The following is a 25797-nucleotide window of genomic DNA, read 5'->3' on the forward strand; positions in this document are numbered from 1 at the left end:
CACATCCACCAACTAAAAACATCCTTGCCCTGTGTGGGGTTGAGAGCCTCTCCACTAACACTCCTGTTAGAATAACACACTCACTCCTAAATGCACACGGTGATTGAATAAGAAGTGCCTGTGTTTAGTTTCATATTCAGCTTGTTGGATCATTAGCAAGGGTGCTTGAGGCTAACTACAATTTAGCATAGGACTTACAGTATAATCCAAAACTATGTACATGTGAATTGAATAATGGCACAGCAGTACAAGTAGAGAATAGCACAGTGAGGCTGGTTTGAAGCCAGAGCTTATTTCACAACTTCTGTTATCAAACCCGGGACAAATTGTACCAATCATCATTGTACTACAGGAGCAGTACATAAGCCACTCCAAAGCCATTAGGTCTAATAGATACTGGCAGCCAGAGGACAATATGGAGCCATGTCTCCATAATGTCACAACTTGACACAGTGCACGTCAATTAGTCTTGAATTTCAACAAAAACAGCTGGAGCTTAATCTTGATCTACTGTTCTTTCTCCCTATAAACTGTTCTGGACTGGGTGGAGAGATCAGAATCAGATGAGCACCAAAGTTTGAAATAATTTAGAGCTCTTATTATCATGGAGATATAGACCACTGAATTGGAATTGTCTCAAAAACAGGTACAGTTGGTGAAGCAGGGTATCACTACGCACAGTACAAGATATTCCATCATTTCAATGCTATTACGTGTATCAGGTACTGTAGTTTCTAAAAATATCCACTGGAGAGCAGTGTTGCTTTTCAGAAATTCTCGTTCTTTGCTCCCGAGGGCACAGATCCAAATTGGTCACACCCATTTAAAAATCTGTGGCTGTGTTGGACTTTCCTTGTCAAATGTTCCTAACACTGAATAGAATACATAGACAAATAAAATTAGCTTGAATTGGATTTCCAAACTTTTGATTTATTGCAGAATACATTGTAGCTGTTGTTTCCAATATTAGTGATAAAACACATTTGACTGGTTAGACACTGCACTGGCAAAATGTAAAAGCATTATATAGTCTGTTTTCTGCCTTTCTTCCTGTTATTTATGTATGAAGGGTTGTCAGATGTGTTTTTGATGTGTATCATGTACTGTATGTCATAAAACCAGCATGTCATGACACCAGAAACTAATAACAACAGGTAGTCAGATATTCTTTGAAATACACATACATTTTATTGGATGACAGTTTGGCTGTGGATACAACACATTTGAGTTAAAATGGTAAGAGCAGGAGACTTGTAACTCAACTGTAGAAAAATCACATGTGCGTCAACCCAAAGATAAACTGAAAAAAAATGTGTGATTTGTGAAACATTAAGTAAGAGTGTCAAATTTGGCAGAATAGTGAAGTCACTTGTTCTACAACAAGCACAGAATCAAGTAGCAGTGAACTTGTATGTACTGTAATATTGTAAAATCTAGATTAAGAGTTAAGCACTTTCTATTTTGGTATGCAAAAGCTAGCTACAATTATGCTCCTTAATTGCCTATCCACCCATTCAACTCCAGATTCATAAATTACCATATAATTCAACATATTTACTCTCTTTAGCGTGCCAGTTGTCATCTTCTTCTGCATTATAAACTAAATACAATGCAAACTTTAGCTAAACATACAATTCTGACATAGCTTTGAATATACAGTAAAGCAGCTACATACAGCATCTTGTGCATTACAATATACTGGAGGCTGCACAAAATACATGGTATTTATCAAAGTAGAAATACATTAAAGAAACAAAATGATGTCTTTTTATTTCCTTCAACTTAGTAGTCATACATTGACCTCCATATAATGGTGGGGATGGGGAAGGTGCAGCTAGATTAACATGACATATAGATTAATATGATATTAGTTATTAGGATGGAGAAAGCACTTCAGGGCTTTCCATAGATTGGACAGATCTGCTCTGATAACAGTGGGTGAGATGAGTGATTGGGACATGTGAAAACGTTGCCTTCACAGTTAATGGTTCATTTGTCATTGCATCTGGAGTTGAAAAGGCTACACTTTTCTCCACACATGGTGGTGTAACATTATCACCACACCTAAACCTCAAACCTAAAAAAGTGTTGTTAGAAATTATGTTTTCTCACCATTCGTAAAGAGTTACTCATGCAAAACGTGCATTGCAGGAGAGTGCCATAGGCAGCATCGTAGATCAAAGCTTGTGCACTTTTTCACATCAACAAATCAACGGAGCTCAACCTAAATTCAGAGTTTTTCCGTGAAGATCTCATTTAAATGAGTTTTAAACCCCTTAGTGTAGGGTTCTCATAGAGGAACACTGAAGAAAGACCATAAACCTTCAAGTAAGGTTATCCTGCATCGTCTGCGCTATAACTTGTTACATCTACGAACTGCAGCTATTGTAGGAAACAGAATAAATTCAAATCCAATATGACCATCAGTTACTAGTGAGTAATAGACTACCTCTGTCTTGAATCAAGACTAGAGACATGAATTGTATCTATATGGTGAATAGTTCGGACATCTCATCTTAAGTTAGGCATTCATTTGTGTAGATTATTGAATGGGCCATAAACTTTTTTCCCAGAGTGAAAAGCTATTAATTGTATCTTTATTTTTCATTGAACAAGGTTATAGATTTTCACAATCTTTAAAAATCAAGTTGTTTTTATTTTGTTGTTTCCTTCCTTCCATCGATACTTGATTTAGAGGATAATACTTTGAACCGCAGCTTCCAGTAGCTGCAGCCTTGAAGCAAATTTAAAATGGAAGCACAGCACAAAAATGTTTAATGGTTGTGTTAAATCGTGGTAAGAAACAATACCTTGTAATTGCAAGGTGTTATTGCTCTTGTATTACTATTGTTTGGGAGAGAAGGGCAGAGATTTGGAACTGTCACTTTATATTATTTGCAGGGTGGTTGAAGGATAGTTTTGAATTGGCAATTACTGTCGTTAGAAAGAGCCAACAAAGATTTACTATCGATCATTTGAATGTAGAATACAGGTTTTTCATAAACCGAATACAGGTTTTTCATAAACCAAACCAATTTAAAAAATGTAATCTAAACTAAATACAAATTGACAGTTACAAAGCAAACAAAATTATTTACCCACATGGAAATATCTGTAGCACCTATGCATGAGGCTGCAGATATATGATCTTAATTTGAGTCGATTTGTCAAATAATCCAGCAGCAACAGGAAATGTGAATTATTATGTGGATTATAATTAATGGCCATTTTTTGTAGGGTATGATACATTTTAAGTTAGGGCAAATCGAGTCTGAAATGTTAAAGTGGAAATTACAAACTTTAGAAGCCTTTTTAAACCTTGAATATACTACAAGTTTGCACTTCAAATTCTCATCAACAAAAGAGGGATCAAATTAAGATCCTACATCTGTAGTGAAAGAAACGTAATTGCTCTTTCATCAGCACATGACTCTGTAGACTGCTACTGTGAACCACTAATCAAACTATGGGTTAGGGAAGTTCTGTGGGAGGGGGGTGGGAGGGGAAATCTTTGTCCTGTTTGGTCTTGTCACTTGTTTCTTGTCCATGTGTACCTGTCTTACCAATAACAATAAAAACATTTAATAATAAAAAATTTTTTTTAAGGATTTTCCCAACCCAAAGAAACTCCATGTTCCATAACAATAACCGGTCATGTTTTAAGGGCAAAGGTATTCAAGTTTCTTTTTTCAATCCCAAAGCAACACACAGGCAACGTTCACTTTCACTCATTGTCGATGAATATGCCATTAAAATTCTGCCTTGACACATGCCATGCATGGCTGGTGAGAATAATGAAATAAGGTGTCTGCGTGAAAGCACACACTCTCTGTTCTAAAGCTGCTAAAATAATAAAGCTGAAAATCTGTACAATATTTAAATACTGTATTTACAGAAATAAACATATTTTCAAATGTAATCTTTCCTTTTTAAGGGCCTGCACTTGTACAGAAATCTCCTCATTTGAAATATTCAAAAAGGAAATTCAGTGGCTTTTTGTCCTCCGTTGAATCATAAGCATAACAAATGAAGGCGACAACAAAGCACATGGCAATGGTTATATTCAAATCAGTTTGCAGGTGCAGCTAGCAGCATTGTCAACTCTGCCACTTTTCACATTCAAGGATTTATATTTGGCTGTAGATCAGCGCAACATATTAACCAGTGAGGTGGATTTTTACGTTGTTTGTGAGAAATTAATGTCTTGACAATCAAGCCTGGTGTCTAAACAGGTGGCTGTCTATATTTCTAACACATAGATTTGTTCGCAGTACACAATAAACCATTAAACATATATTGTTGACAGGATAGGAGACTGTCTGACTAAATTTGACCAAACATTTTTAAAGCTAATGCACCAAGTTTGTTTTCGTATGGTTATAGAACTCCTTTTTATGACATCTTGGGCCTAACCACAGGAGACGGTAGAGATAAATACAGATTCGAAAGCTATCCGTGTCAAACTTATTCAACGGAGGGGCGAGTGTCTGTGGGATTTCGCTCCACCCTTGTACTTGATTGATTAATCAAGGTCACTAGTTAGTAAGGAACTCCCCTCACCTGGTTATCTAGGTCTAAATTGAAAGGAAAAAACAAAAACCTGCAGACACTCGGCCCTCTGTGGAATGAGTTTGACACCCCTGCTGTAACGTTTTACTGTTGAAAACTGATCAAATGGAGTGTTTTTGTTGGAGAACCACTGCCTTCCCTCGTCATCTCAGGTGGTCTCCAACCATGACTCAAAACTCTGGTCTGATGAGTAGGTTAAGTATCTGAATGCTAGTGTATATAACTGCATGTTCATGGAAGCTCCAGGGGTTCGGTTTTAAATGTCTTAATAATCATAGGAGTTATGAAAAGATGGTCCCATGAGCCAGGGTTGAAGAGGACACTGAGGTTTGTGCAGCATTGTGTCATAGCATGATGTTGTCACTGTAAGAGGAGTACTACAGTATCCATCTACCATGACCTAAAACAGCTACAGCACACAACGACAGATAACACACAATGAACCTGAAACAAGGCTGCATGTATCAGTAGCAAAATCTGCAAATCTGTGTAAATCTCTAGAGCAGAGCACATCAATATAGCCTGCATTTAAGACTACACACAGTACATACACAGATGGTAGAAAACCTGAGTGCTTGTTTGTTTCTGACCAAGGAGTTAGCTAAAGCAGAAACAAACTAGCACTTATCATGCTACAGGGAATTTGAACAGGCCTAAAGATCAATATACTGCTACAGCATTCTAGCCACTGTCCCCTGGTTCATTGTGTGCTGTGCTGCTGGAGGTTTCACTTCCTATGACCTTTTGACCCTCTGGTTCTGTCACCCTATTTACTGAGCGAGGAAATCGATGCTAGCCTTGACAGTACGCGAGGTGGCCACGTCCACCGCCATGGCCCGGATCTCCGTGTCTCCGAACTGCATGTGCGTCTGGATCTCACGGCGTGCGGCGCTGGTTTCCGTACCGGTCACATCCAGCCGCAGCGTGCCGCACTTCCTCACGCCCGGCTCGCTAATGAAGCCCACGCCCTCCTTCTCCGAGCAGTAGATGTGGATGATGATGACCTGCTGGCTGGGCTTGGCGGGCGTGTAGCTGCGCTTCACCGTCTCGCCCAGGGCCACGGACTGGTCGCACGCAATGAAGGTGTCGAAGACATCGGTGCACCAGCGCTTGCCGTCCTTCACCAGCATCTTGTCAGGTGGGTGCTTGCCCTCTACGTAGCGGTTGAGGACGCCCACGCCGTAGGTGAGGGGCGAGCGGCGCACCTTGATGACGCTGGGGTCCAGGCCAAAGAGGACGGCCCCCTTGAGGATGGTGAGGCCCACGTCGTGGGGGATGATGATGCGACTGCGGCCATGCAGCATGTTCTGCACTGCCTGCTGCAGCAGCGGTGACTCAGCGAAGCCGCCCACCAGGAACAGGAACTTGATGTCACACACCTCCGGCTTATCAAAGAGGTCAGCTGAAAGGAAGAGAGTTTTTATTCAACAGGAGTTCTACTCTACAGTATGTGAAGTATTATTCAAATGTCAATTTTCTGCAGGTATTATCAGATGACTATGTGTTATACCATTAGTAACTCCATTAAAAACTTCTTCAACAAACCAGTTTTTTACTCTAGGAATTCAGTAATGTGACCCACTTCTTACTCTCTGTCCAAAAACACTGCATGCATTATTGTAGTAGGTTGGTTTATTCTAGGTGGGAGTACTGGGAAAACTGCTCAATGTACAGTGAGAGGAACCCTTAGGGGTACAGTGTGCACTCCCCAAATGACTCTTCGGGATCTCAACTCCCTTGAGCTTGGAATGGGATGGGCATGCTTTCAATTAAGCCTGGGTGGGAAGCTCACATACTGTATGGAGATGATCTAAACTGAAAACATAATCATGCTTTATTCATCTAGGTCAGTTGAGATATGTCTCTTTTTCAAGACAGCAGCAGGGCCAATAGATTAGATTAGCATTAGATAGGCTGCAGTATTGCTAAACCTAAGATTGCTAAACCATTGGGAACCTCAGCCATTTTGAATGTAAGTTCAGAAATCTCAGCTCATAAAAATGGATGACTGACACCATTTCCACACTGAGTCTTTCACTCATGTTGATTTGCCTTTCAGGTTTCAACCCTTGCAGGCAAACACATTGACAGCTTCCTACTGTATAATCATCACAGGCTACATCTCTCAGATACTACAGTACAGTCGTGGCCAAAAGTTTTGAGAATGACACAAATATTAATTTCCATCAAGTTTGCTGCTTCAGTGTCTTTAGATATTTTTGTCAGATGTTACTATGGAATACTGAAGTATAATTACAAGCATTTCATAAGTGTCAAAGGCTTTTATTGACAATTACATGAGGTTGATGCAAAGAGTCAATATTTGCAGTGTTGACCCTTCTTTTTCAAGACCTCTGCAATCCGCCCTGGCATGCGGTCAATGAACTTCTGGGCCACATCTTGACTGATGGCAGGCCATTCTTGCATAATCAATGCTTGGAGTTTGTCAGAATTTGTGGGGTTTTGTTTGTCCACCCGCCTCTTGAGGATTGACCACAAGTTCTCAATGGGATTAAGGTCTGGGGAGTTTCCTGGCCATGGACCCAAAATATCAATGTTTTGTTCCCCGAGCCACTTAGTTGTCACTTTTGCCTTATGGCAAGGTGCTCCATCATGTTGGAAAAGGCATTGTTCGTCACCAAACTGTTCCTGGATGGTTGGGAGAAGTTGCTCTCAGAAGATGTGTTGGTACCATTCTTTACTCATGGCTTTGTTCTTAGGCAAAATTGTGAGTGAGCCCACTCCCTTGGCTGAGAAGCAACCCCACACATGGATGGATGCTTTACTGTTGGCATGACACAGGACTGATGGTAGCGCTCACCTTGTCTTCTCTGGACAAGCTTTTTTCCGGATGCCCCAAACAATCGGAAAGGGGATTCATCAGAGAAAATGACTTTACTCCAGTCCTCAGCAGTCCAATCCCTGTACCTTTTGCAGAATATCAGTCTGTCCCGGATGTTTTTCCTGGAGAGAAGTGGCTTCTTTGCTGCCCTTCTTGACACCAGGCCATCCTCCAAAAGTCTTCGCCTCACTGTGCGTGCAGATGCACTCACACCTGCCTGCTGACATTCCTGAGCAAGCTCTGTACGGGTGGTGCCCCGATCCCGCAGCTGAATCAACTGTAGGAGACGGTCCTGGCGCTTTCTGGACTTTCTTGGGCGCCCTGAAGCCTTCTTCACAACAATTGAACCGCTCTCCTTGAAGTTCTTGATGGTCCGATAAATGGTTGATTTAGGTGCAATCTTACTGGCAGCAATATCCTTGCCTGTGAAGCCCTTTTTGTGCAAAGCAATGATGACGGCACGTGTTTCCTTGCAGGTAACCATGGTTGGCAGAGGAAGAACAATGATTCCAAGCACCACCCTCCTTTTGAAGCTTCCAGTCTGTTATTCAAACTCAATCAGCATGACAGAGTGATCTCCAGCCTTGTCCTCGTCAACACTCACATCTGTGTTAACGAGAGAATCACTGACATGATGTCAGCTGGTCCTTTTGTGGCAGGGCTGAAATGCAGTGGAAATGTTTTTGGGGGATTCAGTTCATTTGCATGGCAAAGAGGGACTTTGCAATTAATTGCAATTCATCTGATCACTCTTCATAACATTCTGGAGTATATACAAATTGCCATCATACAAACTGAGGCAGCAGACTTTGTGAAAATTTATATTTGTGTCATTCTCAAAACTTTTGGCCACGACTGTATATGTAGTCCCTCAGTGTTTAAAAAAAATGGGGTTTGTATTAGTAAGAGCTGCTACTCACTGAGGTGCTGAATGATGTGGTCTATTGTGGGCTTGAAGAGGGCATTCATGGCATCAGGGTTCATTCTCAGCATGCCCTGGGAGGACCACTTCACAAAATCCACACTGCAGAGACAAGAGAGGAGAGATAAGCATGCCATTATTGACCCTGCTCTGATTACCAGTAGATTGGTAGGCTACTGTAAAAGCACTGATACAATGCACCATGAGTCTTCCTTCTCTGTCAGTACAGTATGTGGCCTATGATGTCTTTAGGAAACAAAACCTTTTTTACAGTCCCCTGACTGGATATAAGGAAATCACTGTGTCTTCCACTACGTTTTACCCCTTGTGCTTGGTATATTATCTATATGGAGATTTAACACAGTGAGCTCTCTATGGAATATATTGGTGACCCGTTTCAGGAAGCTGGGCATATGTCACTAGTTCACAGGAGAGACATTGAACATATGTGTCCTTGCTACTGAGGCTTTTATGAAAGATATGTTAGCCAAGGAGAACTGCAAAAGTGTTGCTACTGCTCTCAACAACATTGCTGTCCTGAATTTCAGTGGGAAAAAGTTGTGTTGGACTACTTTCTGTACACCGTCAGTGTGAACCGGAGTGACTTGACACAACAGGCCAAACAACCATTCATCCATGTATATGGGAAAGAGTCAGATATTATACGTTTCTAATTTCGTCAGAAAGTCGTTTTAATTGGAAGTTAAAGCATACTGTTAGCCAGCTAGCCAACGTTAGTTTGCTGGCTCGCTGTGTTGTAATATTATTTGTATCTCAGAAAACCATTTGCATTGCTAGTTATAGCCTAATGTTAGCTAGCTAGTTGGTTACTCACACTGTTTAGCACATAGCCCCATCCATCTCCGGATTCCCATATGAGGCCAAGGCTTAAGAGGGTGTGAACGATGCTGAAGGGGTTTAGACAAAGACGAGCTCTCAAGTAGGAAAACATTCAAGGGCCATTTTCTCAAAGGTGGGATTACAGCTTTATCAACTTTCAAAGCAGAATTACTTTCCCATTGTTCCTCAAATGCAGTGTATGATATACCATGTTGTGGCTCTGAGTCTCTTCTTTTATCCAATGTAAAGAAAACACAATTTAAAATGTTGCTAGATAAAACCCAAATTGAGTTGGTAGGTTACATTTATGTCTGTAGGAGAACAATGGATAAGTGGTGTCTGCCTCCATACAGTAGCTCACGTGAGTTCCTTTCATGAGACCAGTGTTTTTTTATATGTACTGTATACTCCTTCCCCTCACTCTGCTCTTGTTGCAACATTTTATTTAACCTTTATTTTAACTAGGCAAGTCAGTTAAGAACCATTTCTTATTTACGGCCTACCTCGGCCAAACCCTAACCCGGACGACGCTGGGCCAATTGTGGCCCTATGGGACTCCCAATCACAGCCGGTTGTGATACAACCTGGAATCGAACCAGGGTCTGTAGTGACGCCTCTAGCACTGAGATGCAGTGCCTTAGACCGCTGCGCCACTGGGGAACCCATATAACATATCTTATAGGAGTATATAGAATCCATCTGGTATCGTTTGAGTATTCTCCCAGGTGTTTGTGAGTGTGTGTGCTTGCCATGGCACACATACACACACTCTTTCACACAAAGGCTTCTCCAGCAGAGTGAGACAAAATTATTTACAGTTATGACTGAGTCAGAGGACCCACAGGACCGCTGGAGGCTCAGGTTTCGGGAATCTGAATGTCTTTAAGGGTCCCATGAGTTTCATAAGAGATTAAAATCTGTACGCATGCAAGACATGACTGTTAACACCCAGACTACAGGGTGGTATCAAAGTGAGATACTAGTCTAGTGTATGTACAATACACTAGACTAGTGTAAGTAACTGACTAAGTATTCTCACTCAGGTTCATTCAGTTCAAAGTATTTCAGCCAAGACACAAGTCTAAAATGCTTTCTTCCTGCCTACACACTGTAGTATGTACAGTAGTAGTTTTACCCTAATTAATGTTTGGTGCAGTATTGTGCACTTGAATTCACAAAAAAATGACTGAATAACATTCAAATAAAGCTTGCTTACATAAAGACCCTGTATCACTCTGATATCACTCTCTAGTCTGGCTGAGTATAGAGACCCCTGCTGTCTCTTAATGAGCTGACTGTGAGGTAGTGGGGTGGGAAAGGTGGTGAATTCTGAATTCCCTGGTATATAATGGAAAATATATGGTAATATGTCACAACTAGGTCATTAAATGTTTGGGTAATGGAATTGAAATCTGTGCAGAGGAAGCTTGTGTGTATTCACATGGATACATACACCAAGTAAACATGCACTGAGTGTACAAAGCATAACTTCCTAATAGTGAGTTTCTTCCTAAGAATGAGCTTAAAAATCATTCTTTAACCTGTCTCCTCCCCTTTATCTACACTGAGTTTATTTTTGAGTTTATTTTTACAGGGACAGTGCACATTTATCAACGTTTCTGTAAAAGTGCCGGTTTATCCAACCGGCTAATTTTCCACCGCAATCCCTGGGCAGGTTATTAAAAACAATTACAATAACAATACAGACAAACAACGAGCAGTGAGCACATGCAGAGCAACATAGAACAAGCAACACGTAGCACACAGACAGAGGAACATAACACGAAAAGCAACAAAACAAAATATATAAAAGCAACAGTGTTTCCACATCTCACAAGTTACAGACAACATGGAAAGTGGCAATACACAGCTAGGGATTATGTTCACAAGTCTGATTGGCCTTTAGCCATGTCTTCATGTTTTTTGTGAAGGTGTGATAGGTGGTGCAGTTGTGTGTGTCTGATGGAAGTGTGTTCCTGACATGGGAAGCTCTCACAGAGAAAGCAGATTGACTAAAGGTGCTCTTCCTTAACGGAACTATTCAGTCACCTCTCATGGCAGACCTTGTGGATCTGCTGCCATGGGTTTGGGTTTTCTGTTTAACAAAAGTAAGTGGAGGGAGAGTCAGGCCATTTAGGATCTTGAATACAAGACATGCGTCAGTGTATTGCAAAAGATTTTCCCAACTCAGGAGCTCATGCTTTCTGAGGATATAACAGTGATGATGGCTATTGGGCTTCCTATCAAGCACTTTGAGAGCCTTTTTGTAGAATGACTGAATGGGTTTTAATGTTGTACAGCAAGCTTGGGCCCAACTGGTCAAGCAGTATGTTAAGTGGGTATCATAGATTTGAAGTACAGTTTTGCTACCTCTGTAATCAAACAATTTTGTAGGAATCGGAAATTAGATTGGTTGAATTTGGTTATTTGAGTTACCTTTTTCACCTGCTTCTGACTGTTGAGGTGGATTTAACAAGTGACATCAATAAGGGATCATAGCTTTTACCTGGATTCACCTGGTCAGTCTATGTCATGGAAAGAGCAGGTGTTCCTATTTTTTGTACACTCAGTGTATATTACATCTGACAGCTAAGACATATTATTCAGACACATGCTTGGGTAATCGGGTATTCACTCAATAGGGAGTTGATTGAGCTCTAGACTTTCGGGGTGCGCGGTATCCTGTACCAATCCTCCAACCCTTCTCCCTAATCACACACACACTCACTTGCTCTTGCGCAGGGCATGTTCCACACTGTGACCTCTGAACTTCTTGTAGTAGTCGATGAACGAGAAGGGCAGGTTGATGTTCAGGGGGTTCGTCCTGTCCGGGGCCGCCGCCCGTTTCCTGGACTCAAACGCGATCATCAGATCCACCCAGGCAGCCGGCCGCTTAATCTTAAACTGGTCGATGAAGTCGGGCCCAAAGATCTTACACAGGAGCTTCTCAAACTCATAGTCAATACCAATGGAGCCATAAGGACCGCCTGAGAAGGCGAAAATGAGTGTCGGTCAATAACAGCTCAAATGACTGGTTGGTTGCATGGACCCTGATTAAGCCTACCGCTAGACTTCTGCTATGAAAGTATTTTTTAGTCTAGGAGTCCAAGCATCTACCCAACAATGCAATATAACAGCCAGAATAATGTGATTGTTGTTGTGTTGAGGACACTGCCTAGATCCATCTCAGTGTGACATGCATATAGCAAGAGCTGCTATATGAGCATTGAGCAGTCTCTGTACCTGAGGCCTTATAGAGCTCCTTGAGATGTCCCTCGGGGAGCTGTATCTGATGGACCGTGAGGTCAACCGTTCCGCCACCACAGTCAACCACCACATAGCGGTCACCTGGCGACACGGAGCGAGAGAAACGTCATTGGAGGACAAGGGGCAGAAGACTATAGCGGTAGCCAATAACGCCTCTGAAGCATGACTTCTAACATTTTCGTCTAAAAGCAGCTTCTGTTTTTGGGACACACTCAGAGGATGTTGAACACGAGTAGTCATGATACTGTCACGGCCTAAAATCCCAAGTGGGTACTGGCGACCTAGATACAGTGCAGCTACTATAACACTGGGACAACAGGGGCATGGAGGAGGGAGATAGAGGAGAAACCAATTGCTATACTGGATTTCAGTCCTTTCATACAGTGAATAACCTATATTATCACCGTGCCCACACTGTCACAGTGGTCAGTAATCACTATGTGATCATTTAAACCAGTGATTCCCAACCTTTTTTGCTTACTGTAGCACCAACTGAATTTTGCTCTGCTTGGAGTACCCCTGAAGTACCCCCTCATGTGCATTTTACCAGTAAGCCTATGGTCTCATAAGTCTTTTCAAGTACCCCCTGTGGATAGGCCAAGTACCCCCAGGTGTCCTAGTACCCCTGGTTGGGAACCACTGATGTAAACAACCATATGATCCCTGACATGTCAACATCCAGCCAAACCTACAGGAAGCATTTGATTAGTAGAGGAAAGTAATAGATTAGACCGTGAAAGCATGAGGTTATAAGCAAAAACTAGAAATATATTAAGTAGAGAAGATCCTCCCACTCAATAAGCATGTCGTTGTTTTTTAGGGTAGTGAATAACCAGCACGATGCATGATCAGCAGTATAAGAAACAGCAAGAGCAAATACTGTAGAGAGAGGAAGGAGGGAGAGAGAAACAGAAGCGTAAAAGAGAGAAAGAGACTCTACCTTCTTCCAGCTCCGACCAAAGCTCCCCTATGACATTTTCCACCAAAAAGGTGCGGCTCTGCCGTTTGCTCCGGACATGCTCCTTGGCTGGTTATTGACAGAGAGAGAATGACCGAGTGTGAGAAGGGTGAAAGCGCTTTGGTGAAGCTGTGTGGGTCATACAATGTAAGTCAAGCAACAGGATGATAGGGCTATATGATGTCTAGATGTGAAGTCTGCGATAGAACTCTAGAACATGGCTTAACCGCAGGTACCCATCTCAGAGATTCTGTGTTGACAGTTTCTAGTGTTTCAATTCATGTATTCATATTGAAACTGTGCTTTATCAGTGTGTTGCTGATGAAATGTTCTTCCTACATAGGGAAAAAATGTGTTAGCTGCAAAGGTATGAGAGAATAAGCACATTTTACACTCCATATTCAAAACTGGAGAACTCTCTTATGATCAGTACTTATGGGCTAATGATGGGATTAATCACATATGGACCTTGTAATCACTGGCTGAAAACACAAAGAGACAGTAGTAGTAGCATGACCACGGCGATCAAGATGTCAGAAGGACATTTCCTCCAACAGAGGGGGAAACACAAAGGGGAATGAGGAATTTCCTACTCCTATTAGTTCTCAGGAAGGCGTGAGAGTGGGGTCTATCTATGTCACCATTACCTCTTCCATCGACATGTCAAAACACAGACAACAAAACGAAGAAATAACCTTCCAGAAACGCTGTGAGAATGTTGTGAGTTAGCGATGGTGGAAGCTGCTCGAGGAGAGGAGCAGCCGTTATGGGAAAGTTCATGTCAGGAGGAAACAGCAGCAGCTGGACAGAGAGTACACTTCTCTTCCAACACAAAAAGAGTTGTAACATCCTGTTGGAAACCCCAGTATTAGACGTGGGGATATTGACTTGCGCCCTCTTCTTTTTTTCCGACCTCTCTCTGACCTCTGCATTGCTGCTGGAGGCAAGGCACTAGGCCTACACACAATCTGACTATTCATCACAGGGTTTATTTCAAACCAACTTAATATTCCATAATTATTATTAGTAAAAGATATATCCATTGGATCGCGCTACATTGACCTCGCTAGTTCTGAAATCCTGTATATAGCCTTGGGACACTTCGAGCACCATTTTGGACAATAAACTAAGCATTTTACAGGAATGTAGAGATATACAGGAAATATACAAACTCTGCTAGTCTTACAGTATGTGTTCATAAGCTGACCAGACACAGCCTGAAACAGGCCATTACAGAGTCTATAAAGGAAAAACATAGGAACACATCTGCTCCAAAGAGACACCAATAGCCTTCAGCTGTGTTACAGCATGCGGTTAGAGCGTTGTAAACCATGACGGAGGCAATGACCATTCCATGAATGCAATGATCTTCATCCAAGAACCGCAAGGCAACAAGTGTCCAGCTACAGAGCGAATACTGTTTTCTTATTGTTGCACTGAGTATTCAGAATCAACAATAATTGTCTATACAGTATAGTAAATCATCGCTCATCTCAGATCTTATTAAAGACAGTATACCATGTACACTGAATGTGTGGGTGAATCATATTGAATTCAAACTAAAGCTGCAGTACTACTATAACAAGTGAATCACATTCAGGAAATATGTTAGACAGATGGTAGAAATGATATATTTGTCATAAAATACTTGGCATTCAAGGACTGAATATAGTTTTGAATTGACACCTTGGATAAATGTCAGCCTCTCACCCGGATCACAGACAACAGGAAGAATGCATTCAATCAGGGGCGTCATGAACCCCAAAAATGTAGCTGTCTGTATCCTCCTGACTGGAGGTTATTTTTTTTAAAGGACTGGTGGTTCTTTTTTTCTCTGCATCTCTGCTAAAATCTGGGTAAAGGATTGTGAGTCTTATTCAGTACGTTTCGTAATTGCTTGCTTTTTTTGTGCGTGCCAGCTAAGACTTGATGGATAGCCTGAAATGTAGTAGTTATGAGGTTGAGAGACTGGGAATTTATCCAGGCTAGCTAAAGCCAACTTCATAAAATTGCTAGGTGGCTAGTAGTATTACAGAGAAGAAAAACAAGAAAATAATATTTTTCATTTTTAAACAGGACAAATCTGAGGGGGCACGTCAATTGTGAAGTCAATTGAACCAAAATAGGTGTAAACACATTCCCCCTGCTGATGAGCTGTTGAACTAAAAGAAAAGGGGAGATGAATAATTGCCATGCATGCAAGTGAGTGCTACTGTGAGTGGCATTCAGTCATATCCCCAGTCAATAGCATAGAGAGATAGGACTGAAGGGCACTACGCTTCTAAGTCTCTGGTTTAGATCATCTGTGGAGAACAAAAACTCTTTCCCGAAACAAAAAAAGAGTGATGAGTGAGAGAGAGGAAAGGCTTGAGTGAGTCATTTGCTATTGCTGATTCACATGCTGTCAAATTAGATTGGATTTCATTGGATAATACGGACCAGCTCTAAGGTGGCATTATTTACTGTTTGAATGACCTTCTGTACAATCAGATATCAGTATATTTGCCATGTTACATCCTGAATACAAAAAGTCATTGAAATATACAGTACATTGGCCAATGTTCCCATAGTATTCATTGGAATTTTAGGAAAAAGAAGCAAGGGCAAATAGACAGGGAATGTGACTATTAGAAATTTGTCCATGCATTTTTAGTGTCTGAATATGACAATAAAAGTGATGTTAGAGCTGAGGATATTGTCACATACATGTTTTCCGTTGAAAGGAAATGTATGTTTAAGATTAATTGAAGGCACTGGTTGTTTGACTATTAGCTTAAACTTACAATACCACAATAAAAAACCTACAATATCACTGTAGTAACCTGTGACCTGACTTCAGTGGAAAGATGGTTCTGCCCTGCCAACCAGTTATCCAGACTGAACTCAACAGATTTAACACTTGTGGAATTATAAGCATGCTTGTCAACCAATAACCAATCTATAGATCAATATTAATATGAGAGGCACATACTGTATGAAATCGTCACATGGGGATGCAAAATGTTAATATGGTACATTATTGGGATGTTCAATGTGATGCTCATATTGTTATTGGCCTGTGGGGTCGCAGGGTGGGATTTACCCTGGGTCATCCCTGCCCCCACATTCTCAGTGGGGCTGAAACCATTCTGGGTGGTCTTGGTGCCAACGTCAATCATCTGGTGGAGGCGGAGCTTGCGGCAGTAGATGGAGGCTGCCTCAGGCTCAAGGGCGATGATCAGCTGCTCTGGGTTGTCACGGGGAACCAGACCAGCCTAGAGGAAGGCAGAGCACAGACAGGAAATACAGGACATCTGCTTTTTCCTTAACAGGACCCCAATAAAACTAGCATTGTGAATAACTGTCCTAGTAAGTTGCTGTGGTAAACCCTCATTGCTAAGTATTCAGGGTATGCTAAGGATTCAAGATACCTCCAAATAGGAAGTAAGACAATATGGCCATCAGTACTCAAATAATACATTTTGTAAAAGCAAATATACTGTCTACATACACTTATACAATACTGTGTAAATACCATCTACAGCTGGAACCATTTAACACAACCATAATTAATATAAAACAATCTAGTTCACTACTAAATGATAAATAGCTTTTCGGAAAGTATGGGGATCTGGGCAAGCCACAGATTTGAACAGGAAAATACTCAGTGATAAATCATGCGATCCTAACATAAAAGGAATTTCCAAAAGCTTTTACATTTCCTCAAGCAACCACAGATTTTGCAGCATTCGAACATCAGAGACAAATGAGACCTATCGATCAACAGAACAATGGAGACCTATCGATCAACAGAATAATGGAGACCTATCGATCAACAGAGACAAATGAGACCTATCGTTCAACAGAACAATGGAGACCTATCGATCAACAGAACAATGGAGACCTATCGATCAACAGAACACTGGAGACCTATCGATCAGCAGAACAATGGAGACCTATCGTTCAACAGAACAATGGAGACCTATCGATCAGCAGAACAATGGAGACCTATCGATCAGCAGAACAATGGAGACCTATCGATCAGCAGAACAATGGAGACCTATCAATCAGCAGAACAATGGAGACCTATCGATCAGCAGAATAATGGAGACCTATCGATTAACAGAATAATGGAGACCTATCGATTAACAGAACAATGGAGACCTATCGATCAACAGAACAATGGAGACCTATCGATTAACAGAATAATGGAGACCTATCGAACAACAGAGACAAAGGAGACCTATCAATCAACAGAACAATGGAGACCTATCGATCAACAGAACAATGGGGACCTATCGATCAACAGAACAATGGAGACCAATCAATGAACACATGCTGTGCAGGCTGGTTTGTGTTTCTATCCACAATACACACAGAAAAAGACAGACTACGTATAAAATCTGAGCATTGCATCACATCTCTCCGCTCTGTGAGATCTGCATGTTGTGGTGAAGGAGCGGAGGAGAGGGAGGAGGACAGTTGAAGAGGGAGGAGCGGGTAAGGGAGAGGTCTGCCAGTACCAATAATAAATTATCAAGCCAGAGGATGCTGAGTCACTGCAGATACGCAGCCTCCCCCACCACCACTCCCCCCCCCCCCCCCCCACCAAACATCCTCCCCCTCTTACTGTACCTCAATCCCCTTTTTAGTGGTCAAGCCATCTAAAAAGCCTCTCTCCTTTCCGTCTCACATCTCTCCTTCGCCATCTCTCTCTATTTCTCTCTCCCCTCCCTTCTCCCTCTCTCTCCCCAGCCCATCCTCTTTGTTCACTGCAGAGGGGAGGGTAGTGTCTCTATCCAGTGCTGCAGCCTCAGACAGACTGACACACCCATTCCACTGGGCTCAGACGTCATTTCAATGTCTAGTTTTGATTTACATTTGCACATTTCAGTCAACTAACATGAATTCAATGTGAAATCAACAAAACATGTCGCCATGTCGTTGGATTTAGCTTAGAAGTTGGGTTAAAAAAAATACCAAATTAATTTAGCAGATGCTCTTATCCAGTGAGTGCATACATTTTCCCTTACGGTGATGACTTTTTGCAAATCCAATCAGTTTTCCAAGTTGTTTTAACGTCATCAAGTATAATTTTTGTTGTTGAATTGACGTGGAAACGTTGATCCAACCAGTTTTTGCCCAGTGGGATTTGACCTTCTCTCATGTACTATACCCCCCCACCCCCCGTCCCCCGTCCCTCTGCGCACACCCATTCCTCCAGGCCTCTCCCCTGACATTCCTCTACAGTCTACACAGAGTACCACACCTATCCTACCATGTGCTCATCCTACAGCTCTGCAGCTCCCTCACACCCCTCTTCTCCTCTGGGGGGGAAACAAACAACCCTGCCTGTGTCACTATGCTGTGATGCTGTGAGCCGGCATGTCTGTATCGTGGAATAGTATACACTGGAGTTTCGCTATACTGTCTAATGATCTGTAGTACCAAGGTATTTGTCATAATATTTATTCCCACAGTCTATTGAGAATTCTCACAATAGCCACTTCATTCTCTTCCCCTATCCTCATCCTCAGTATGCACCCACTACCTGCTATCCCTTGTCCCACTGTCCTATCCTCATCTCCTCTCTCTCTTGGGACGACTCATAGTGATGAAGTAATCCCTTTCCCTGTTGGCTCACTCCAGCTCTCCTCCCTCTCCTCTACCGCAGTCGTGGATCAGTCTGTCTGCCCCCATACAGGAGAGAGGGAGGTGGTCTGCCACGGCAGCTCCAGAGCAGCCACCCACCTCTCTCCTATCTGCGATACATCACCGCAGCGGCAAAGCTAATCATGCCCCGTCATCACTTTCTTTCCCAAGTACCTGCAGTACCTTTGTCAAACGACAGATGGCTTTCCTCTTAAGAGCTAGTGGTGAGACTATGCGGAAGCATCATTTACACTGAGGGGGATAGATGGTTTGATCTGCAACAACATTGTCGTTTGAAATGTTGAGAGCAGACTACAGCAGACAGACAGTTCTTCCAATTGAATGTTTGACTGTGTGTCTGTGTGTGTATATGCATGAGCGTACGTGCCTCTCTGTGTGATTGCATGCGAGTGCACATGGACGTGTGTTGATTGACAGGGGCCCACCCACCTTGTAGGCTGCCTCCCTCATGAACTGCTTGGCTGGCATTTTCCAGATGGCTGGCACTGTGATGACCCATCTGATGTTTGTGTTGTCAAACTCTGCACCCGCCTGGTCACTTAACTCCTGCACGGGATCACATTAAACACGGTATCTCTTTTCCCTGACCCACCATAACATCAGCACTATCACTGAGTATTAAGAGCTATTTCTAATTCATAACAGATACATGTACTCAATATACACTGAGTGTACAAAACATGAGCTGAGCTATGATCCCTTATTGATGTCACTTGTTAAATCAGCTTCAATCAGTGTAGATGAAGGGGAGGAGACGGGTTAAAGAAGGATTTCTAAGCCTTGAGACAATTGAGACATGGTGTATGTGTGCTATTCAGAGGGTGAATGGGCAAGACAAAATACTGAAGTTCCTTTGAACGGGGTATGGTAGTAGGTGCCAGGTGAACCGGTTTGAGTGTGTCAAGAACTGCAACACTGCTGGGTTTCTCACGCTCAACAGTTTCCCGTGTGTATCAAGAATGGTCCACCACCCAAAGGACATCCAGCCAACATGACACAACTGTGGGAAGCATTGGAATCAACATGGGCCAGCATCCCAGTGGAACACTTTCGACACCTTGTAGAGTCCATGCCCTGATGAACTGTTCTGAGGGCAAAAGGGGATGCAACTCAATATTAGGAAGGTGTTCCTAATGTTTTGTACACTCAGTGTATTGTTTTGCATAAAAGATAAACCGTGCAGTAGAACCTGTTAATACTTTACCTTAAGTGCTTGCTCCTTGAAGAACGCCAGAGCGTATGCAAAAATATCAATAGCGTTTACTCTCTTCCCATTGGCTGCATGGAGTTCTGTGTCTATGGAGAGATTCTGATTGGGGGAAAGAAACGATGACAGAGAAAACAAAAGTTCCATGTTATCGTAATATTTGAATTGAAACACCATACAGACATCTACTGATAAACACTAAGACAGATTGAGCCAACATACTTGAATAGCCTTATCCAAATCATGTCCATTCATAATTCTATGGTAAAATATGTGCAATAACACTAGCCTGAGCCAACAGTTACTGGCTGTGTTTCCTCCTACTTGGCACAGAACACAGAACTTCAAGAGCTTGCTGCAAAGTCAGCTCAGGGCAGCCAAGCTGCCAGCCCTGCACAAGGGCAGACAGTAATAAGGGACGTGTGTGTATTGTGTATATGTGTGTGTATATGTGTGTTTATGTGTGTGTGTGTGTGTGTGTGTGTGTGTGTGTGTGTGTGTGTGTGTGTGTGTGTGTGTGTGTGTGTGTGTGTGTGTGTGTGTGTGTGTGTGTGTGTGTGTGTGTGTGTGTGTGTGTGTGTGTGTGTGTGTGTGTGTGTGCATGTATGTCTTTACCGCAGTGGTGTGGAGTTTCATTTTGAACTTCTCCAGGTAGAGCCAGTGCTTGGACTCTGTAGGATCCAGGTCATGGTAAAAGTCACGTGCTGCGTAGCCGAAACTATGGAACTTCCTGTCCGGGGTCAGGAGGATGGTGGTAGGCGTCTTCTGATTGGATACTCCGGGGTCGCCGCCCTCCCAGCGTCTAGGAAAGACCACAAAACATTTAAACCAATGAACAACTGAGCTATGGCAGCTAATTGATACATTTTTTACAACAAATAGCATATTTCGGCATCTTGTGCTTTATTAGGGGGACATTCTCCAATTTGGTTGTGGGTGGGCCTCTATCTTTCATCTGTTTACTTTTTATCTTATTTTCATCTATCTTTAATCTGTTGAAACCACCAGACAGTTCCCTGCAGTGCAGTTTCTCTATTTGTGTCAAATGGCTCAATATGTCTGAATAAGGCAGAATGCATTTCAAAGCATTAATGTATCCTGTCCATATTACAACCTGAACAAAAATGTCTGCAGACAACAGACACGTCTCAGGTCAATCACACAGACTACAGTAGTGTGTCCTCATCAGTCCCTCATTGTCAGTCATTAATGGCTTTCTGAACCTCAAGTCAAATCAAATACAATTTTATTTGCCACATGCTTCATAAACAACAGGTGTGGACTAACAGTGAAATGCTTACTTACGGCGCCCTTCCCAACAATGCAGAGAGAAAGAAAATAGAGAAATAATAGAAAAGCAATAACACATAATAATAAAAGTAATAATAAATACACAATGAGTAGTGATAACTTGACTATATACACGGGATACCAGTGCTGAGTCGAGGGGTACGAGGTAATTGAGGTAGATATGTACATATAACTGGAAATAAAGTGACTTGGCAACAGGATAGATAATAATCAAATCAAAATCAAATCAAATTTATTTATATAGCCCTTCGTACATCAGCTGATATCTCAAAGTGCTGTACAGAAACCCAGCCTAAAACCCCAAACAGCAAGCAATGCAGGTGTAGAAGCACGGTGGCTAGGAAGAACTCCCTAGAAAGGCCAAAACCTAGGAAGAAACCTAGAGAGGAACCAGGCTATGAGGGGTGGCCAGTCCTCTTCTGGCTGTGCCGGGTGGAGATTATAACAGAACATGGCCAAGATGTTCAAATGTTCATAAATGACCAGCATGGTCAAATAATAATAATCAGAGTAGTTGTTGAGGGTGCAGCAAGTCAGCACCTCAGGAGTAAATTTCAGTTGGCATTTCATAGCCGATCATTAAGAGTATCTCTACCGCTCCTGCGGTCTCTAGAGAGTTGAAAACAGCAGGTCTGGGACAGGTAGCACGTCCGGTGAACAGGTCAGGGTCCATAGCAGCAGGCAGAACAGTTGAAACTGGAGCATAATAAACAGTAGCAGATAGTTAAATAGTTAACCAAATAGCTACCCGGACTAACTATTTATCAGTCTTATGGCTTGCAGGTAGAAGCTGTTCAGGGTGCTGTTGGTTCCAGACTTGGTGCCGTGTGGTATGACAGGGAGCTCAGCCCCAGTTATGTACTGGGCCGTACACACTACCCTCTGTAGTGCCTTGCGGTCGGGTGCCAAGCAGTTGCCATACCAAGATGTGATGCAGCCACTCAAAATGCTCTCAATGGTGCAGCTGTATAATTTTTTGAGGATCTGAGGGCCCATGCCAAATCTTTACAGAATCCTGACTGGGAAGAGGTGTTATTGTGCCCTCTTCACGATTGTGTTGGTGTGTGTGGACAATGATAGATCCTTAGTGATGTGGACACCGAGGAACTTGAATCTCTCAACCCGCTCCACTACAGCCCTGTCAATGTGGATGGGGGCGTGCTCGGTCCCCAGTTTCCTGTAGTCCACGATCAGCTCCTTTGCCTTGCTGACATTGAGGGAGAGGTTGTTGTCCTTGCACCACACTGCCAGGTCTCTGACCTCTTCCCTATAGGCTGTCTCATCGTCATTGGTGATCAGGCTTACTACCGTTGCGTCGGAGTTGTGCGTGACCACGCAGTCATGGGTGAACAGGGAGAACCGGAAGCGACTAAGCAGGCACCCCTGAGGGGCCGTGTTGAGGGTCAGCGTGACGGATGTGTTGTTGTCTACTCTCACCACCTGGGGGCGGTCGGTCAAGAAGTCCAGGATCCAGTTGCAGAAGGAGGTGTTCAGTCCCAGGGTCCTTAGCTTAGTAATGAGCTTAGTTAGAGTGATGAGTTGAACACTGAGCTGTAGTCAATTAATAGCATTCTCACATAGGTGTTCCTCTTGTCCAGGTGGGAGAGGGCAGTGTGGAGTGCAATAGAGATTGCGTCATCTGTGGATCTGTTGGGGGGTATGCAAATTGGAGTGGGTCCAGGGTGTCTGGGATGATGGTGTTGATGTGAGCCATGACTAGCTATTCAAAGCATGTCATGGCTACAAATGTGAGTGCTCCGGGGTGATAGACATTTAGACAGGTTACCTTGGCGTTCTTGGGCACAGGGACAATGATGGTCTACTTGAAACATGTAGGTATTACAGACTGGGTCAGGGAGAGATTGAAAATGTCAGGGAAGACACTTGCCAGCTGGTCAGCGCATGCTCGGAGTACGCGTCCTGGTAATCCGTCTGGTCCTGCGGCCTTGTGAATGTTATCCGTCTGGTCCTGCGGCCTTGTGAATGTTTAAAGGTCTTACTCAAATCAGCTACAGAGTGCGTGATCACAAAGTCGTCTGGAACAGCTGGTGCTCTCATGCATGATTCAGTGTTGCTTACCTTGAAGCGAGCATAGAAGACATTTAGCTCATCTGGTAGGGTCACGTCACTGGGCAGCTTGCATGTGGGTTTCCCTTTGTAATCCATGACAGTTTGCAAGCCCTGCCACATCCGACGAGCGTCCGATCCGACTTAATAGGTTTCAGGCTTAGTCCTCTATTGACGCTTTGCCTGTTTGATGGATCATCAGAGGTATTAGCGGGATTTCTTATAAGCTTACAGATTAGTGTCCCGCTCCTTGAAAGCGGCAGCTCTAGCCTTTAGTTCAGTGTGGATGTTGCCTGTAATCCATGGCTTCTGGTTGGGATATGTACTTACGGTCACTGTGTGGACGACATCGTTGATGCACTTATTAATGAAGCCGGTGACTGACGTAGTAAACTTCTCAATGCTATCGGGTGAATCCCGGAACATATTCCAGTCTGTGTTAGTGAAACAGTCATGTAGGTTAGCATCCACTTCATCAGACCACTTCCGTATTGAGCACTGGTACTTCATGTTTGAGTTTTTGCTTTTAAGCAGTACTCAGGAGGATAGAGTTATGGTCAGATTTGCCAAATGGAGGCCGAGGGAGAGCTTTGAATGTGTCTCTGTGTGTGGAGTAAAGGAGATGTAGAGTTTCTTCGCTTCTAGATGCACATACTGGTAGAAATGAGGTAAAACAGATTTCAGTTTCCCTGCATTAAAATCACCGCCCACTAGGAGCACCGCCTCTGGATGTTCTTGTTTGCTCATTGCCCTACACAGCTCATTCAGTGCGGTCTTAGTGCCAGCATCAGTTTGTGGTGGTAAATAGACAGATACAAAAAAATATAGATGAAACTCTCTTGGTATGGTCTACAGTTTATGAGGTATTCCAACTCAAGCGAGCAGAACCTCGAGACTTCCTTAATATTAGAGATTGCGCCCCACCAGCTACAAAAACCCTCTTAGGCCTCACTCCCCCCTATCTAAGATACCTACTGCAGCCCTCATCCTCAAAATACAACATCCGTTCTGCCAGTCACATTCTGTTAAAGGTCCCCAAAGTACACACGTCCCGGGCCGCTCCCCATCTCCACATGAGGCCTTTTGCCTTCTAGTAGGTCGTCATTGTAAATAAGAATTTGTTCTTAACTGATTTGCCTAGTTAAATAAAGGTTAAATTAAAAATTAAAAATGAATAAAAACAAAGAGACAACATGACCTACACACTAATTGTGCTTCACTAGTTCTAGATAAATGAAGGATTAGTTACTATAATTAGTTTAGTTCCCTTGGAGATGAGAATATGTTTGCTAAGTGCCCTGATGAGATTATGGGTCAGTCTCACTGGGGGAGAAGCCTGCTGTGAGGGACTCATTTGGAAGATTTGGGGGAAACCACTGGATGCACACTGCTAATCTAAATTAAGACTCTTATTTTTTTGTATTAACTTTTATTTATTCAGATTATGTCAAGCCCTGACCTTAGATATCTCTGTTTTCTATATATTTTGTTTAGATCAGGGTGTGACTAGGGTGGGTACTCTAGTGTTGTATGTCTAGGGGTTTTGTATTTCTATGTTGGCCTGATATGGTTCCCAATCAGAGACAGCTGTTTATCGTTGTCTCTGATTGGGGATCATATTTAGGCAGCCCTGTTTCCCACTTTCTGTTGTGGGATCTTGTCTATGTGTAGTTGCCTATCAGCACTCATTTGTATAGCTTCACGTTTCATTTTGTTAGTTTGTTCAGTGTTCATTCTTTAAATAAATAAGAATGTACGCATACCACGCTGCGCCTTGGTCCGATCCTTATAACAAACGGGACAGGGTAGCCCAATTGAGACCAGGGACTCATTCCCAATGGTGCCCTGAGTACAAACATTTTTCTCACAAAATGTAACATTACAAATATGATTTTAGGCTCTTTTGTGCATAATCTGTGTTTATCATTCAACAGCACTTTATCATCATCATTGTCATTGTCATTGTCATCATCATGCTGGATGGTATGTCCACAGCCCTATAGACGGATGGTATGTCCACTTAATAGATGGATAATAGATGGATAATTCTTCTCCTAATCACATCACAGCATGATCACGCTATATAACTCCATAATATTTTTTAATGATCTATGTTTGGTTAAAACATATACCCTAATTAACATGATAATTTGATACAATCA

General features: G+C 42.6%; 1 protein-coding gene across 2 annotated transcripts in view; it reads right to left on the bottom strand.

Annotated features, from left to right (window-relative positions):
- Positions 1-1165: 1165 nt before the first annotated feature.
- The window catches only part of LOC139562321 (heat shock 70 kDa protein 12A-like), a 47421-nt gene continuing 22789 nt past the window's right edge, over positions 1166-25797 (bottom strand). Inside the window, exons 4-12 of one of the 2 annotated variants that reach the window (XM_071379928.1) lie at positions 20873-21059; positions 20255-20359; positions 19480-19596; positions 16481-16652; positions 13381-13467; positions 12417-12521; positions 11902-12160; positions 8332-8435; positions 1166-5971 (exon numbers count right to left, since the gene is read on the bottom strand). In XM_071379928.1, coding sequence (XP_071236029.1) covers positions 5340-5971; positions 8332-8435; positions 11902-12160; positions 12417-12521; positions 13381-13467; positions 16481-16652; positions 19480-19596; positions 20255-20359; positions 20873-21059 — 1768 coding nt within the window. In that variant the 3' untranslated portion in view covers positions 1166-5339. The remainder of the gene's footprint in view (positions 5972-8331; positions 8436-11901; positions 12161-12416; positions 12522-13380; positions 13468-16480; positions 16653-19479; positions 19597-20254; positions 20360-20872; positions 21060-25797) is intronic. The other variant, XM_071379929.1, reaches the window with a different exon arrangement.

This window comes from Salvelinus alpinus, chromosome 32, assembly GCF_045679555.1.
Source record: "Salvelinus alpinus chromosome 32, SLU_Salpinus.1, whole genome shotgun sequence".
NCBI classification, from domain to species: Eukaryota; Metazoa; Chordata; class Actinopteri; order Salmoniformes; family Salmonidae; genus Salvelinus; species Salvelinus alpinus.